Source organism: Myotis myotis, unplaced genomic scaffold (assembly GCF_014108235.1).
Source record: "Myotis myotis isolate mMyoMyo1 unplaced genomic scaffold, mMyoMyo1.p scaffold_m19_p_17, whole genome shotgun sequence".
NCBI lineage: Eukaryota > Metazoa > Chordata > Mammalia > Chiroptera > Vespertilionidae > Myotis > Myotis myotis.
Genome location: NW_023416321.1, coordinates 20,999,013 through 21,015,778, shown reverse-complemented (window position 1 = coordinate 21,015,778; position 16,766 = coordinate 20,999,013). Strand labels below are relative to the sequence as shown.

At 36.3% G+C, this 16,766-nt stretch overlaps 1 protein-coding gene across 17 annotated transcripts in view; it reads right to left on the bottom strand.

Moving 5' to 3' along the window:
* RPS6KB1 (ribosomal protein S6 kinase B1) overlaps window positions 1–16,766 on the bottom strand; it is a 37,493-nt gene that overhangs the window by 4,311 nt on the left and 16,416 nt on the right. For 6 of the 17 annotated variants that reach the window (XM_036340174.1, XM_036340178.1, XM_036340180.1 and 3 more), the window contains 10 exons: window positions 12,918–13,065; window positions 10,757–10,814; window positions 9,236–9,336; window positions 7,166–7,256; window positions 6,891–6,981; window positions 6,284–6,391; window positions 5,949–6,011; window positions 5,691–5,768; window positions 3,162–3,269; window positions 794–927 (listed from right to left, as the gene is read on the bottom strand). In XM_036340174.1, coding sequence (XP_036196067.1) covers window positions 794–927; window positions 3,162–3,269; window positions 5,691–5,768; window positions 5,949–6,011; window positions 6,284–6,391; window positions 6,891–6,981; window positions 7,166–7,256; window positions 9,236–9,336; window positions 10,757–10,814; window positions 12,918–13,065 — 980 coding nt within the window. The other 11 variants (XM_036340175.1, XR_004972794.1, XR_004972793.1 and 8 more) reach the window with 11 other exon arrangements.

Below are 16,766 nucleotides of genomic sequence, written 5' to 3'. Positions count from 1 at the left end.
TTGTTGTTCTACCTGTTACACCTTGTATTTTTATTTTTTGTATGGCTGGCTCTTTCTCTTCATTCTTAGACTTACTTCACCAGGGAGGCCTTTCTCTCACCACCATGAATACATGCCCCCTTGTTATTCTTTGCTCTCTACCAACACATTCTTCCCTCCACTCCCATATGGCACTTGGTACTACTCGCAATTACATATTTCTTGTATTTCCTTCTTTGCTTACTGCAGCGGTTCTCAACCTGTGGGTTGCGACCCCTTTGGTGGTTGAACGACCCTTTCACAGGGGTTGCCTAAGACTATCCTGCATATCAGATATTTACATTACGATTCATAACAGTAGCAACATTACAGTTATGAAGTAGCAACGAAAATAATTTTATGGTTGGGTCACAACATGAGGAATTGTATTTAAAGGGCCAGAAGGTTGAGAACCACTAGCTTACTGTGACTCCCTCTCACTAAATTATAAACTTCATCAAGGACAATTCCTGTGTTAATCATGTGCCCCAGCAAGCAGCAGAGCTCCTGGCACACAAGAGATGTTGAATGAATGGGTAAAGAGGACAGCTGCTTACTTTTAGGAGGGAAGGTATATAACTGATTATCAGAGATTAGTACAGACTAGTCACTTACAATATAAGAAGGTATAGATAGATGCTGTGCATATGTCGATCAAAGAGAATATGAGGCCAGGTCTTTCATTAAATGTAACTTGGCATAAATTTCATAAACAATGCTCTTCTAGGTTTAAAAAAAAAAAAAAAGAAAGGTGAAAGTAACAAAGTCTGAATACCTGACGGGTGTTCGTGGGCTGCCAATAAATCTTCGAGGTGATCGGATTTTTGGTTCAAAGGAAAACTTTTCTTTCACGCTTTCAAGTACAGATGGAGCCACATATGTAAAACCCTGAAAGATAGTAATAGTGGACTACAGAAGGTCATTTGTCATACACATCAAGAAAATATGATTATTCAGTCTCTAACATACCATCACAACAGTTATGCATCCCTAAAATCATTAATCTATATACTCTCCAATTGCCTCAATCTCATTTCACACCTGTTAACTTTTTTCCAGCCATTTCTTGAGGCACAGACCTCAAGAAAGAATTCTATTGAGCCCCATATGCCAGCAAACAAAATTCCACTCTATTGAAAGGAGTAGAACAAAACAGGTAAATGTAAGCTCCATATTAAGATGTAAATACCAAGAGAAATGCAAAGAAAATTCTAGTGTTTCTAGCCACATGCATATAAGCACCTAAGATTATCACTCCCAAAAACAGTTTCTCATTATTAGGCCAAAATAAAAATAGAACTCTCTAACTTAGCACATGTGATTTTCCCCCAGTGATCAGATAGATTTGGTAGTTTCTTGATGAATAAATAAGTGTCAGCATTGTGAAAACTCTTAATTGTAATTGGCAATATGCAGTTTTATTAGCTTTTCTTTCTTGGATCTTGCTATTAGGCTATCAACTGGCATTTCTCTTGCTGTCAATGTTCATCTCTTTAACAATCAGTCCTCCTCTATTTATTATTCCAGTCACCTATGAATCAGTGTTATGAGTTACAAATAAAAAGATTTAATAAAGTTCTGTAGAGCATACACTTTGTGATAGCCACGTATGGACTTCAGAGGACATTTCCTGGCATGTTCTAGTGAGCTAAAGAGGACTAGGCTGTGCCTTGATCATCTTTGAATTTCCTTTAATTCTGTGATAGGAACTTATCGAACTGAAGTTGCTACAACTCCAATCTCCAGGTAAGTGAATGTAACTATTTCTTGTTAATTTTTTAAGGAGAGCTACTTTAGCCAGTGTGGCACAGTGGTTGAGCGTAGACCTAGGAACCAGAGGTCATGGTTCAATTCCCTGTGAGGGCACATACCTAGGGGGTGTGCAGGAGGCAGTTGATCAATGATGTTTCTCTCTCATCTGTTTCTATCTCTCAGTCCCTCACCCTCCCTCCCTTTCACTCTCTCTAAAATAAATAAATAATCAATGGAAAAAATATTCTCTGGTGAAGATTAACAACAACAAAAAAAGATTAATTTTGAATATACACAATTTTTGTACTCCATGCTACATTTAGAACTTAACCTCCACCCCAAAATGTACATTACTTTGTGTTAATACTGTGAGCATGAGCGGTACAAAAAAAAGTTGGATAATTGAGTGACAAATTCAGTGAACTTGTAAACAAACAGGGAAAAAACCAACTTCCAAATGATTGCTTTTCCCATATTCCATTCCCTCTAAAGGTGGTCCAAAATGAAATGACAAAGGATAACAAAAAAGGAAAGAGGTAGATGTTCATGTTACACTTTAGTAATAAAATAAACATAAGCATACATGATACTTAGGCAAAATAATATGCAATGATGGGTATCAGATATAATCATTTTTGTTTATCAAAATCTAAAAGCTTTGCTTTTCTATCTGAGACAAGGTATAAATCAATACGCTTTATCAATAAAGATTAATCTAGTCCTAGCTAGTTTGGCTCAGTGGATAGAGCATCAGCCTGAGGACTGAAGGGTCTCAGGTTCGATTTCAGTCAAGGGCACATGCCTGGGTTGCAGGCTAGATCCCCAGTAGGGGGCGTGCAGGAGGCAGCCGATCAATGATGCTCTCTCATCATTGATGTTTCTATCTCTCTCTCCCTCTCCTTCTCTGAAATCCATAAAAATTAAAAATAAAAGAAGATTAATCTATTAACTATCATATATGAACCTATATATTTTGATGTCAAATAGTCACAATTAATAGGTTTAAAATCCCCTTTAGACTTATGTGAAGAGTACCAAAAGTCTGTTTCAGGAATAAAATAGTTACAATGAGCTCTTTTCCTACTACTATAGCTGTCACTTTCGGTTGCTCTGCTGAGCCAAATATCATCTTAAGTCAGTGGCCTATCCAAAAAGGAATCAGACACTCTGAAAACCGAACATACGCTCCTACACTAATTGCTAAAATAGAATGTTGGATTATGAGAATCAATTTTCTAACATCAGTAAGTTATTAAGGGGATAACTTTAAAAAATAGCACCTCGGGTTATCTACATGAAACTGCAAAGCAAGCAAACTGAATTTTTTTATTGAAAAGGGCCCATCCTCATACTTAAATTTCCTATGCCTACATGGAAATTCTGTCACTTACCAGAAAGACCTGGTTGGCACTTTCACTGAGAGTCGAGTCATCTGGGCTGTCAACAGGTGTCTGACGTGTAAACTTTGAATCAAACTGACTCACATCCTCTTCAGATTGCTTTATAAAAAATGATTAGAAAATGGTAAGTAGTCTATATTATACCAATCAAATGCATTACAGCCTTCTTTCTGGTACATCAGAGTATGTGGTTGTGCCTTTTAAAAAAGCAAAAAATCTTAAATCTCAAAAGCTGAACACCAATTTAAAAAAACTGCAATAGACTGAAACACAAATATGTTGTTATTATTTTTTAAAATATATTTTTATTAAATTCAGAGAGGAATGAAGAGAGAGAGAGAGATAGAAACATCAATGATGAGAGAGAATCATTGATTGGCTCCTCCTGTACACCCCATACTGGAGATTGAGCTCACAACCCAGGCATGTGCCCTTCCAGGAATCAAACCATGACCTCTTGGTTCATAGGTAGACACTCAAACACTGAGCCACACAGGCCAGGTGAAACACAAATATGTTAAAAGACATGAGTTCATTACTGAACTACATTTAAAAATCACATAATTCTTTGGTCAATTTGGAAGATGTTAGGAAACTAATTCATTATTTTGAAAAAGGCCACATATTCTGCTTCTCCTGTATGAACTGTACCTCAGGTAACCAAGCAATTGATGTAAAGAGTTTCTTTTTATGGAAGAATTCCAGCTAATAAGTAAAGAATGAATAACAATATTATAGTAAAAGAATTTTACAAACCCCTAATGAAATCCTGGAACTAGGCAGGAGTTTCCCAACCTCAGCACTATTGACACTTTGGGCCTCAATTCTTATAGAGGGCTGTCCTGTGCATTATAGAATATTTGGAGCATCTCTAGCTTCTACTCCTAGGTACTAGTAGCATCCCCTTCCCAAGTTGTGACAACCTGTTCCAAATATTGCCATACTGACCCTGGCTGAGAACCAGTGATGTAGACAATGACCAACGACCCCTAAGTCTCCCGATCAAGATATACAACCCCAAAAGTTTAATCTGATCTGCATCTAAATCTAACCACCAGTTTTCAGAAATACCAGGAACAGATGAACAAGGTCAATGACACCGAGTTAAAATAAAAAAATCAAAATGAGGGACCCTACAGGACAAATGGTCCAGTGTTGTTTTTTTCCCCAATAAGTCCTCAAAAGAGGAATTAAGAGGGGGGAATCTATAGAAACCTAAGAGCCACAGTAACAAAATTATACAGGCCTTGATTGAATCCTTATTGAAACAAACAGGGGGGAGGGGGGAGGGACAACTAAGGAAATTGTCAGCTTTTTAATGGTGATGATAGCATGTTTATGTTTAATCAAGATGACCTGACAACTTTTAAAGTTGGGCAGTTGGTACATGAGGGCTAATTATCCTCCTTACAATTATATATGTTGAAATTTTAAAGCAAATCACCTTGTGCTCTAAGGACCAAATAATTATCATTATCCTTCTCCACCTTCACCACAAGAATAGAAAAAGAAACCATTTTCTCTAATTCTGATGTGGTAGAAAGACAAGAACTAACATACTAACTCATTTACTCATAAACATATTATTATGGTTTGAAATGCCCCCCGCAACACTCATATGTTGAAGCTCTAACTCTCACAGTAACTCGGAATATGACCTTATTTGGAATGAAAACCATTGCAGATATAATTAGTTATGTAGAAGTCAAACTGGAGCAGGGACTATCCTAATTCAATATGACTGGTGTCCTTAGAAAAAGGGAAATGTGGGCACAGACCTGCACATTCTCACGAGGAAAATCCCATGTGAACATGAAGACAGAGACTGAGGTGATGTGTCTACAAGCCAAAGAAGCCAAAGACAGCCAGCAAACCACCAGAAGTTAGGAGAAAGGCATGGAACAGAGTCTCTCTCATAGCCTTCAGAAGGAACCAACTCTGTCAATACCTCAATCTCAGATCTCTAGCCTCCAGAACTGTAACACAATAAATTTCTATGGTTTAAGCCACCAAGCCTATGGTACTTGGTTGCTGCAATCCTAGAAAACATATATTCTACATTCTGAAGAAAAAAATTCTCAGGAAATCAAATTTAAAATTCCAGCTGAATTAAGCAAAATAAAATTAAACAAAAAAATGAGCCCTAGCCGGTTTAGCTAAGTGGATAAAGCATTGGCTGGTAGCCTGAAGGGTCTGGAGTTTGATTCCAGTCAAGGGGACATACCTCAGTTGCAGGCTCAATCCCCAGCCCTGGCACTGGTTGGGGTGCATGGGGGAGTCAACCAATTGATGTGTGTCTCTCACATCAATGTTCCTCTCTCTCTCTCTCTCTCTCTCTCTCTCTCTCTCTCTCTCTCTCTCTCTCTCTCTCTCTCCCCACCCCCTCCTCTCTCTAAAAAATCAATGGAAAAATATCCTTGAGTGAGGATTGACAATAACAACAAAAAAATTGACTGCTCTGAGATTTTATTTTAAAAATGTGCCAGGTCCCTCAAATCATATGATTTCATGTATACATACCAACAGAGGTTTAAATGGGGGCTCCACCTTCCGAGCCAGCAATTCTTCCCAGTTAATATGTCTGAAGAATGGATGAGCCTAGAAAAGAAAGAGCAGAAAGAACAGTCAAGGGGAGCAGACTTCACTGGATTGACACTAACTGCTTGAACATACTGATCACAAAATAAGCAATACTTGTAAGCAACTACATACAACCTACACAAATACATAACATTAGCATTATCTTTCCCTCCAACCACCAAGCATGCCAGTCCCTACTTGAACTTCTCCAGCATCCCCAGGACCAGCTCCCAGACGAGAAGCAGCATTTCTTTTCAGCAGCTTTAGAGAGAAGGAAAAAACACTGATGAACTTAGTCAAACTGGTTATTTTTTCTTTAGAGAATTTGCTTATCTATTTTGCCTTGGGAAAATAAATATTGTTTGGGATAAAAAGAAAATAAAACCTTTAAAAAAATTTATACTTTCCCTACAAAATCTATAGACTTTTTCATTCAATATCTGTGCATGATTCTTATTCAAAATGTATATTTAATTCTATTTAAATCCTAGTAGTTAAGGCTTATGATTTCAGTGCCTATTTAAGAACCCTACCTTTTTAAGCAGATCTCTGGCTTCTTGTGTGAGGTAGGGAGGCAAATTGAGTTTACATTTGAGGATTTTGTCAATTGTTTTCTTTCTATTCTCCCCAGTGAATGGTGGCTAAGAGTAGAAAAGAATGAGAAAAATTAGCATATAAAAAATAAAAATAACAGAATTATCCATTTCCTGAATTACTCAGTTATTCATAGAGGTCAGAAATGTATGAGGACTGTTAAAGACTGTAGTTTTTAAACAACAGGACAGAAGAAATAGCAATGTCCTGAAAGGAATTGAGATTCCACCACTAACTTTGTGCGATAATGTAATTATTTATGTAATTTTATGCTTCACTTTCTCCATTTATAAAATAAGGGCCGTATCTATTTTACATCTATTTCAGAGGACTTCCATGACATAGATCATTTAAATGAAAATGATTTACAAGTACAGGGGCCCATGTTACTTACTGCTAATAAAGCATTTTTTGTGCTAAATTTTAAAAAATAACTCCATTGGTAATATTTTCAAGGCGTACAGGAAAGGTCTCTTGCTATAGTGATTTAATAATTACTCAGCACAGACAATATATAACACATGCAGCTTTTAACTGTGCACCTACTGCTCCAGTCAGCATGTCATACATTAATGCTCCCAGACTCCACCAATCCACAGCACGATTGTGGCCACTTCTCATCAAGATTTCAGGGGCCCTACAACAAAAAAAACAATATACCCCCAAAATTCACCCACTTGCATATCATCTGAATAAGAGTTTCTAAAACAAAATATGAAGCCAAATGATGCTACAGAAAATTTAGCACACTACTACTTAAACCAGGTAAAAGATAGCTATTACCCCCAAACCAGTTATATTTCTTTCAACATGCAGCTCACATGTATTCTATTGTTCCACAAAATGTGTGTGTGACTGTTCCATCATGAATAGATTCTTTGCATAGTCCAAAGTCTGTTAGTTTCACATGACCTGCAAATGAAAGGTTATAGCATGGTTATTCTGAGAAATCTCGGGTTTAGATGGTGTTTAAACATCATACAAGATAATAACCTATCCTTCCATTTAACTTTTTCTGCTTTAATTTTTTGAAGTTATCAAGAACTACCAAGGTGCCATCCACAAAATGGGATGTTAACTCTAAGGTTAGGGTAGATTCATTTTTTGCCAATGATAATATCTATATAGCAAGGGTGGGGGGGAATAAAAGAGTGAAACGGCTTGTCTAAGGTACTAGCTTCACCTATATCTAGAATCCTCTACCATCCTGAGAAAGTAATTCCTGGGAAAACTTGAAGTCTGGTTTAAACACACAGACCTCATAAAGACATTCTGCACCTTTTAAACCAAGGCATGACTGGGCAATTCAGTTCATACTTCAAATATGTAGCTTCTATTACTGTGACTTGACAGCTTTTAAAATGGTCTCAGAAAGTCACTATAACAAATTAAATCATTCTGCCAATACACTACCAGTTCAGAAAAAGAAATAAAATTGCTACATGACATGAGACCATCATTTCAGATTCAGGCAAGTGATAAACTCACCACCTTACAAAGAATATTTTATTTCAAGTTCAGCTTTACTGGACTGTCATAGATATCCAGTGGTTCAACCACCCCAGGGACCCTACTATTCCAGATTTATTTCAGAAAAAATAAAAGGCATTGGCCTGTTGTTTCAAATGTAAATGTGTATTTTACTCTGACACAGAAGAAGTATGACCTTTCTTTTCACAGAACCACCTGACACACTCAAGCTTATGAATCAAAGAAGTAAACTATCACTTCCCTATTCTATCCTTTGCTTTATCATTCAGAATCAATATCCATGTGTGCAGAACTGGGAGGGAGGGAAATGTATATATTCCCATGTTGTACTTGGTTAAATATAGTGTATCTCCTTTAAAAAAAAAAAAAAAAAAGGAAAGGTACCAGTGTGGCTCAGTTGGTTGGAGCATCGTCTCATAACCAAAAGGTCAGGGGTTCGATTCCCAGTCAGAGCACATGCCCAGGTTTCGGGTTTAATCTCCAGTTAGGGTGTGTATGAGAGGCAACTGGCCAATATTTCTCTTTCTCTCCCTTCTTCTCTCTCTGAAAATTGGGGGGGCGAGGCGGGAAGGAAGGTGGGAAGCACAATTTGAAACATTTATACAGGCATCAGTTGTCCATACACCATTTTCTGCCTAAGGATTTAAAACTGTTAACTACCTTGTGCTTCATTTTGTAGACATCTAAGGATCAGCAGCCCCCCAGATATCCTGGTTAGCTGGCTGCTCCTTTGGAGTGTGAGTGAACTGAATTGCCAAGTCTACCCAGCCCAGATTACTCTCACATAAACTAAACTGTCTGCAGCAGCATGTGGCTATAATCAAGGCCCTATAGCTGTACAGAAAATTAATATCTGATTTTTATGTTTGTTGTTACAACTGATCAGCAAGAATAAACTGATACCTACTAAGTATTTTATTTCCAAAGCTACATCAATTATTTTGGTTCAAGTCTAAGCCTGTCCTTTTTTATAGCATTAATAAAAGTTATCATATAAAAGTACTGCTTCTAATAATTATGTATTTTCATCATTAGAGAAAACCCAATATGTAAAGTTAGATTCATTTTCCAATTTAAGGAATAAACTAAAATCTGTGTTTGGACTGGCTGTGGCGCACCACATTTTATGTAAGGATTTCTAAAAAATGATAAGCTATAAAGAGTAAGAATTAAAAAAATGTAGTATAGTGGCCAGTTATCCTCAACTCCCTTTAATCTCATCAACCATAAATACCTAAATATTTAAATCTCAGCAAGTATCATGATGTCATTTAAGTTCTGAGGGAAGAATGTATATAATAATAGACATGTGAATATGGGGCTTTGAAAATGACCATGACCTGTGTGGGAGGATTTTAAGATGGTTATTTACTATAGAATTGTTTACAGTATATCTCCACCTTGGTGATTAAGCATGATATTCTCCGGCTTCAAGTCTCTGTAGATGATCCCCTTTTGATGTAAATGCCCCAAAGCCATGGAAATTTCTGCCAAGTAAAAGCTGGAAACAAAAGTGATTTAATAAAAATTAAAAAGAGTAATCTACTCAAAGCAGTTTTATGTATGGAGCAAATAACCTTGGAAGAAATAGACATGCACCAAAGACCAAATTAGTGGCAGGAGGAATATCGGGGAAAGAGATGGCATAAGATGCTGCCAAAAGGCGTGAAGACATGTTTCACTTTTTTCGTGAAACTATATTTTATTTCATCATTAGAACATATGCTAAAATTGCTAAGAAATCCAGAATATGCCAAACTGTTACTGGTCATGTTTTGTTCTGTCTGTGTAGGAACTAGGCCAATAGTCATTCAGATCAAAGCAAATTTCTCCCACCCACCCCCAATTTTAAAATCCCATAGGAAATAAGAATTTTGCTATTCTCAAAGAGCAAATCTTAGTTTGAGAAGATACCTTATATATAACCTGATCCTTAGAAGCCCATTCATCCCTTACTTAATAAAGCTGCATATTTATACATAGTACATGCCCACAGTATCTGCCCTCCCTCTTGCCAGACAGCCCACAACTATAAACTGTGTGACACTCAAATTTATCTACCTCAAAAGAATAAAGGGCTGAGTCAACCCTGTCTGGATTCGAAAAGCACAAGGCACTGCAATACTGGCTGCATAACAATGTTGCAATCCTGCAGATTACTCCAGGATGGAGAGGGTGTGTCCTAGAGGACTGAGGCAGTTTCACAGCCAGCACGACCCCAAACAGCCTCCAACATGGCTCAGAGAGCCTCCTCCAAAAAAGGGCACTTCATCCCTAAGGCTCTTAAATGCAGCTTCTGTGTTAGAAAAGGCCTGAAATTAAACAATGGAATGCAGTTTGGTAATTAAGGTAGAAAAAACATTTAAGTGTTTTCTATTCAATTATTGTGTAGGATAAACTGATTTATTGTTACCCAGTACTATCATTTCACAAAAGAATGTGCACATTTTTAATTTGAAGCAGAAGAAATAGGAAGGTAGATCCCATCCTGGCCATAGAATCAATCCACAGATGATATGTGCAGGCTTATCACCTGCCTAAGACTGCCCCTTGGGAACTGAAAAGTCTAAAAAAAGGTGGTGATTGCTGATACTTTCCATTGTTCCACACACAAAGTTTCACTGGAAAATCAAACTCACCCACAACCAAGGCAGGCAGCTTACCAATTCAAGGAAAGAAAGCCCCAGTGAGAATGGTTCTGTTAGGAACTGGTGTGAAGAGCGTTGCACCCAAGGCCTGAAGGCAAAGGAATGATGTGACCTCCAAAAGCTGCCCAGTCCCAAAGCTGCTTCTCCCCCTTTAAGTCCTGAGTGACTGAATGGCTCCCAAACAATTTATTGAGTCATTTGGCTGCCCACAGTGGGAATAAGGCTTTGCTTTAACATTACCTGAATCCATGCAACCGCAAAAATTTCACTTACCAGGCTGTGTCTTCCATAAATATTCCCTCTCTTTCTAACTGCATAAATAATTCTCCTCCTGTAAAGAAATAAAAAAGACATTAGAAATAAATCAATCTTTATTTCTAACCCACTTCTAATGAGAGGGTCTGTGCTTTCCTTTTAACCATAATTAAACAACATCAAGCGCCTTAAAAATAAGAAAGATTCTAAAAATTATAGTTTTAAAACTAAGACCTCAGAATCCCATTTTTAACAGTGTTCCCACTCTTATGTGAAATATGTAAGTTTTGGAATTCTAGGTTTTATATCTATGAACTTAAAAATTTTTATAGATTCCAGACCTGAGTTAAAAAAAAAAAATCTTGATTAAAGCTTCTCTAACATTTTACCCATAAGTAGATAAATGTTAGTATATAATTAAAACCAACTTTGCAAATTAGCGAATGCCTCATAACTCTTAAATTAGACGAACCTGGCAGCAGCCTTCTAAAAAGCATAGCACGATTTGAGTATCAAAATAAGTGATAAGAAAGGGTTATATCCCACTGAATAATCTTAGAATCCATGAGTCCACAGTGATATAAGTCAACAAACAGATAAATAAGTCTTAAATTAATTTTTTCAATGGAGGGGACAGGAAAGCTCTTCGTTACAGCTGAATGCCAAATAACAAATGAAGTAGGCATGATGGAATAAGAAAAGTCACTTGACAACCATCAGAGTTAATTGTTTTAGGCAAGAATCAATGGATGCTAAAACCATATGTGAAAAGTTTGATGAGAGACAAGATATTTAAGTAACCTCAAAATATCTTCTCATGATACTTATTAAATACAAAGGGAAAACCTCACCAGGATAAAAACTGGCGGACACCACCTTATACATGTGATCAAAGTTAACATCAACAGTAATGGGACAAAAATATATATATCATGTACCTCCCTCCTGATCTGATACATGAAGAAGGAAACAATGTCACTTGGATGGTCCTCCCAAAAATGCATAACCTGAAACTAATCCTGAGGAAACATCAGGTAAGCACAAATTGATGGAGTCTACAGAATAACTGGCCTGTACTTGTCAAAAATGTCAAGGTCATGAGAGACAAAGAAAGACTGAGGAACTGTTCCAGATTAGAGAAAACTGAGATATTACTGTATCAATGTTAATTTCCTATTTTTAATAATTTTAGTATAGTTATGTAAGATACTATTATTGATTTTAGAAAATATAAAGTATTTAGCGGCAAAGGGAAATCATGTCTACAACACTCTCTTAAATAGTTCAGAAAAGAACTATGTATATATGTATTCATGTATGTATATACACATATATACACACACATATATACATATACATAGAGAGAAAGAGAAAGACACGGATGAAACAAAACATTGTGGTAAAATGATAACACTTGGGGAATTTAGGTGAAGGGTATGTGGGAAATGTACTATTCTTGCAAATTTTTGTGTAAATATGAAATTATGTCAAAATTAAGTTACAAGAGAAAACTGGCAAATGTCACAAAAAAGTTACTAAATTCTGCAGCTTTCTGTTCCATGTCACATGCTACTGGGAAATCTCTATTTTTTAGAAAACTCAAGTGTATTTGTTTGCTGTGATCTAGAAATGATACGTGGAGCAAGTAGTTTCTAGGAGGTGGTAAACCCTGGAAAATGTGGATAATTTCTAATCTAAATGCATAATTTATCAATAAGGCTACATTAACCCAAAATATTTTTGTTTTAAGACAAATTTCCAAAAATACTCAATATCTTAATCAATACTGTCAGTGAGTTTTCCACTTCAGTTTAGAAAGAAATACTTTAATGATTTATTTGAGTTATAATAGTATCTTATCCAATTATAGTATCTTACCCAATCAATTTGATGGCACTATCAATTACGTATTTGTTATTTTGTTAAGTAACTAGTTACAAAGGAATTAAGATAAAATTTTACAGATGGGAGGAAAAAAACTTATTCTTTAAAGTTTCCTTCATATTTGTCTGCAAAAAGAAACACCTGGTCACATTTGAATTCCTTATGTCAATGTATTCATCAATCTTAAGAGCTATTTGATCACATTGGGAAAAAGCATTTTTTCCATTGAAAAATGATGTTTTGACCCAGTTTCTGGAGCAAATGCAATTAATTACACCAAACTGCGTGTACTGACCGCTGAGATACTCAAGGATGAGGTAGAGTTTTCCACCAGTCTGAAAGGCATAAATTAAATCCACAATGAAGGGATGCTTTACTTCCTCCAGAATATTCCGTTCTGCTTTTGTATGAGCTGTATCTTTAGCATTTCTTACTATCATTGCCTAAAGGAAAAGAGATGATCTATAAGAACAAAACAGTAGACACTTGATTCTACAGTAAATGGAAAATCTAATTTGTGCTTTTCTTGCCAATATTAAACTATTAATTGTAGTTACCACTAGAAATTGAGATAGATGTAAATAGAAGACATGTACTTCTTATATATATATCTGCACTGTTTGGATTTTTTGAAGTGAACATGTAAATGCAAACCTACAGATACTTTTTAAAAAATGTAAAAAGATTAAGCTTATTCATATATTCATTAACTGTTGAATGTCTACTATGCTCCAGGCTCTGTAATAAGAAAGCAGAACTAACAGAAGGAGTCTCTAGCTCACAGGAGCCCAAAGTCTCAGGGGAGAGAGAAAGTCAATGGAAGTAAGCATAAGGTGCTATGGGTCAACAGGGAAATTGCACCTGACCTGGCAAGAAGTCTTCCTTGAGGTGGTAGTACCTAAGCTGTATCATGAAAAATTACTAAGACAAAATGTGGAGGATATAAAAAAGCATTCCCAGTGCAAAAGAGGCTTGACAGGACAAGATGTGTCTAGCAACTCTATAAGTAGTTCAGTATGGTTAGAAGTGGTTAGAGATTAGGTGGAAGATGGAGGCGGAGGCCAGGAAATAGAAGGCCTGGGCATCTAAGCAAACACACTTGAATCTTATCTTAGAGGCAGAGGAGAAATGTTAAGGTAAGGGAAATGAAAAGCACTTGCCTTTCAGAAAGACAGTTCTAGTAACAATGTTGAGTTCTACAGGAGAAATGAAATGAGAGCTGTTAGGAGGCCAGTACAGTAAACTAAGCAAGAACTCAGACCTGTAACTAAGAAAACGAAAGGTAAAAATTAAAAAAAGAAAGGGTAAAGATACATAATTAGCATTTGCTGACTATCTAGCTTGAGAAGAAATCATGGTATCGTGGTTTCTATTTAAGTAATAGGATAGATAATGGTGTCATTTAATAATGGAGAATGGAAGGGAAGAAAAAAGTTTTGAGGAAAAATAATGCATTGTTTTGGACATGTTAAGTCTAAGTTCTAGGACTAAGTTCTGGTGCACCTCCAGCAACATGAAAATGCATGTACAGAAGGTTATTAGTTGCAATATTATTTGTAAAAATGAAACATTAGAAACAACCCAAAAGCCCATGCATAAAATATTGGCTGAAAACCTATGGACTAGTTACACATTGTGTAAAAAAGCTATACAAAGAATGGAAACATCTCTATGAAAGCAAGATGCAAAAGAGCATATATGGCATGACAGTTTACATTGTATGCTACCATTCTGTTTAAGAAAGGGGAAATCCTATATAATAAAAGGCTAATATGCAAATCAACCAAACAGCCAAATGACCGATCTTTATGACACACACTGACCACCAGGGGGCAGATGCTCAACACAGCCTCTTCCACCTCTGCGGCAGCACTAAGGATGTCCGACTGATGGCTTAGGCCTGCTCCCCACGGGAAGCGGGCCTAAGCCATCAGTTGGACATCCCCCAAGGGCTCCTGGACTGTGAGAGGGCGCAGGCCGGGATGAAGGACACCCCCCCCCATGAGTGCACAAATTTCGTGCACCAGGCCTTTAGTAAGAAAAATATATATATGCTTATACCTGCAATTATAAAACATAACTAAGATAAACCAAAGCTAATGACAGTAGAAAGGTAGGAAAGGAAATGAGATATGCCTTGTGAGTAATGCCTTAATGGTTTTCTCATTCATTTTTTTTCTGACCTAAATCAAATATTACTATGATTATAAAATGGAGATTATGAATTCTGAACCATGTTAATGTTTTATACATTCCAAAAATAAAATTAAATCAACAAGAATCAGGAAGGGAAGTAAAAGTGAATACAACAGAAATACATATACTTAATCAAATGTTACATTAAAAAGCTTATCACATCTTCTCTCTTTCCCATTTTTTTAGGAAGGCAACCTAATTTTTGGTGGCCTTGTTTTGACAAGGGAAAAAAAAAGCTTACCACAGTAGATAAAAAGGTATTTAAGTGATGTGTGTGTGTGTGTGTGTGTGTGTGTATAGCATAACAAAAATTGCAAAGAAATCTTTTTTTTCTTTTTCAATTACAGTTTACATTCAATATTATTTTGCATTACTTTCAAGTGTATAGCATAGTGGTTAGATAATCATCCTTTACAAAGTATTCCTCTTGATATTTCCAGTACCCACCTGGCATCATACATAGTTATTACAGTTGGTCCAAAGGTTGTGGATTATTGTTAAGCTGATTAACATAGTTATCACAATATTATTTATTATATAGTTCCAATGCTGTACTTAAGAAATCTTAAACCACATTTAGTGGGTTTGTAGTTGTTAGTAGTATTGGTATTCTCAAACTATTTGTGTATATCATGCAACTGAGTAAATGAGTAAATTTATTAATACCATTAGGCATCTCACAATGGAAAAATGGAAATGTAAATATGGACTGAGGGCAGAAGAACCCTATGAAATTGGACTGGAATTAGGGATATTAATATGAAGCCATGATTTAAAACAATTAACCAATGTCATCCCAATAAATTCAATATCCTCGGGTAAGAATTAATAAAAACAAACAAAAATCAGAAGGAAGAAACTCAAAGTCATCTTACCTAGAGATTTAGGAATTAAAACCCTGGGCTTAACCCTAGCAACCTCTTCTCTTACATTATTTTTCCTGTGAGCTTTCATGCACACCAAGAAAAGACTGGGACAGTATCTGGTTCTCTAGCTAGGGTTGGGGAAAGGAAAACCCTGAAAGTGGGAAGGAGTGGTAGCTAAGTGAAAGGAGAGGCAAGCAAGCTGTCTTAGATGCCTGGGCCCAAAAAGGAAGCCTGACATTTAGCAGTAATTAAGTCTATGGATTTCCCAATACACCACACCCACCCACCTACAGTGGGGGAAAAAACCACCTCTTCCTTTCATTACAGATACCAGTGCCAGAAACATACCTCACTCAAGATATAATTATGACTAATTATGGTCATCCCTGATTACCAGGCATGAATAAGCAACATGTCAAAAGGAATGAATTACTCTAAGAATTTTGACCAGGATTTCTTTTAACATTCCTAGAACAAGTATTATTATACTGTCTTTAATTCTACACCTAATATGGTTTACAGATTTTTAAAAAATCATTAATCTCAAATTATTTCAATGGGAAAGCCAGACAGCAGATTAATCCTGACTTGCTAATATAGAAACTGATGTTTAGAATACCTAAATTGCTTCTTTAAAAAAATCACCAATACTATGTGGCCATAGTATGTTCCTCAGCTTTTAAGTTAAGAAGTTATTTATACCTTAAGTGAAAATCAAGAAGGTAGAAACCAAAGCATTAAAAACACTGTAATTGCCCTGGCCAGTTTTGCTCAGTGGATAGAGCATTGGCCCGCAAACTGAAAGGTAGAGGTTCGATTCCAGTCAAGGGCACATATCTCGGTTGCAGGCTTGATCCCCGGCCCTTGTAGGAGACAACCAATTAATGTGTATCTCTCATCATTGATGTTTCTATCTCTCTCCCTCTCCCTTCTTCTCTGAAATCAATTAAAAAAACAATAAAAAACTATACTTTTTTCAAAAAATAATTTTAATTATCTTTAAATAGTTTTCTACTAACCCTTGTTTTAAGGCAGTGTGATCTTTTCAGACATTAATCCCAAACAAAAAGAACAAGAAATGA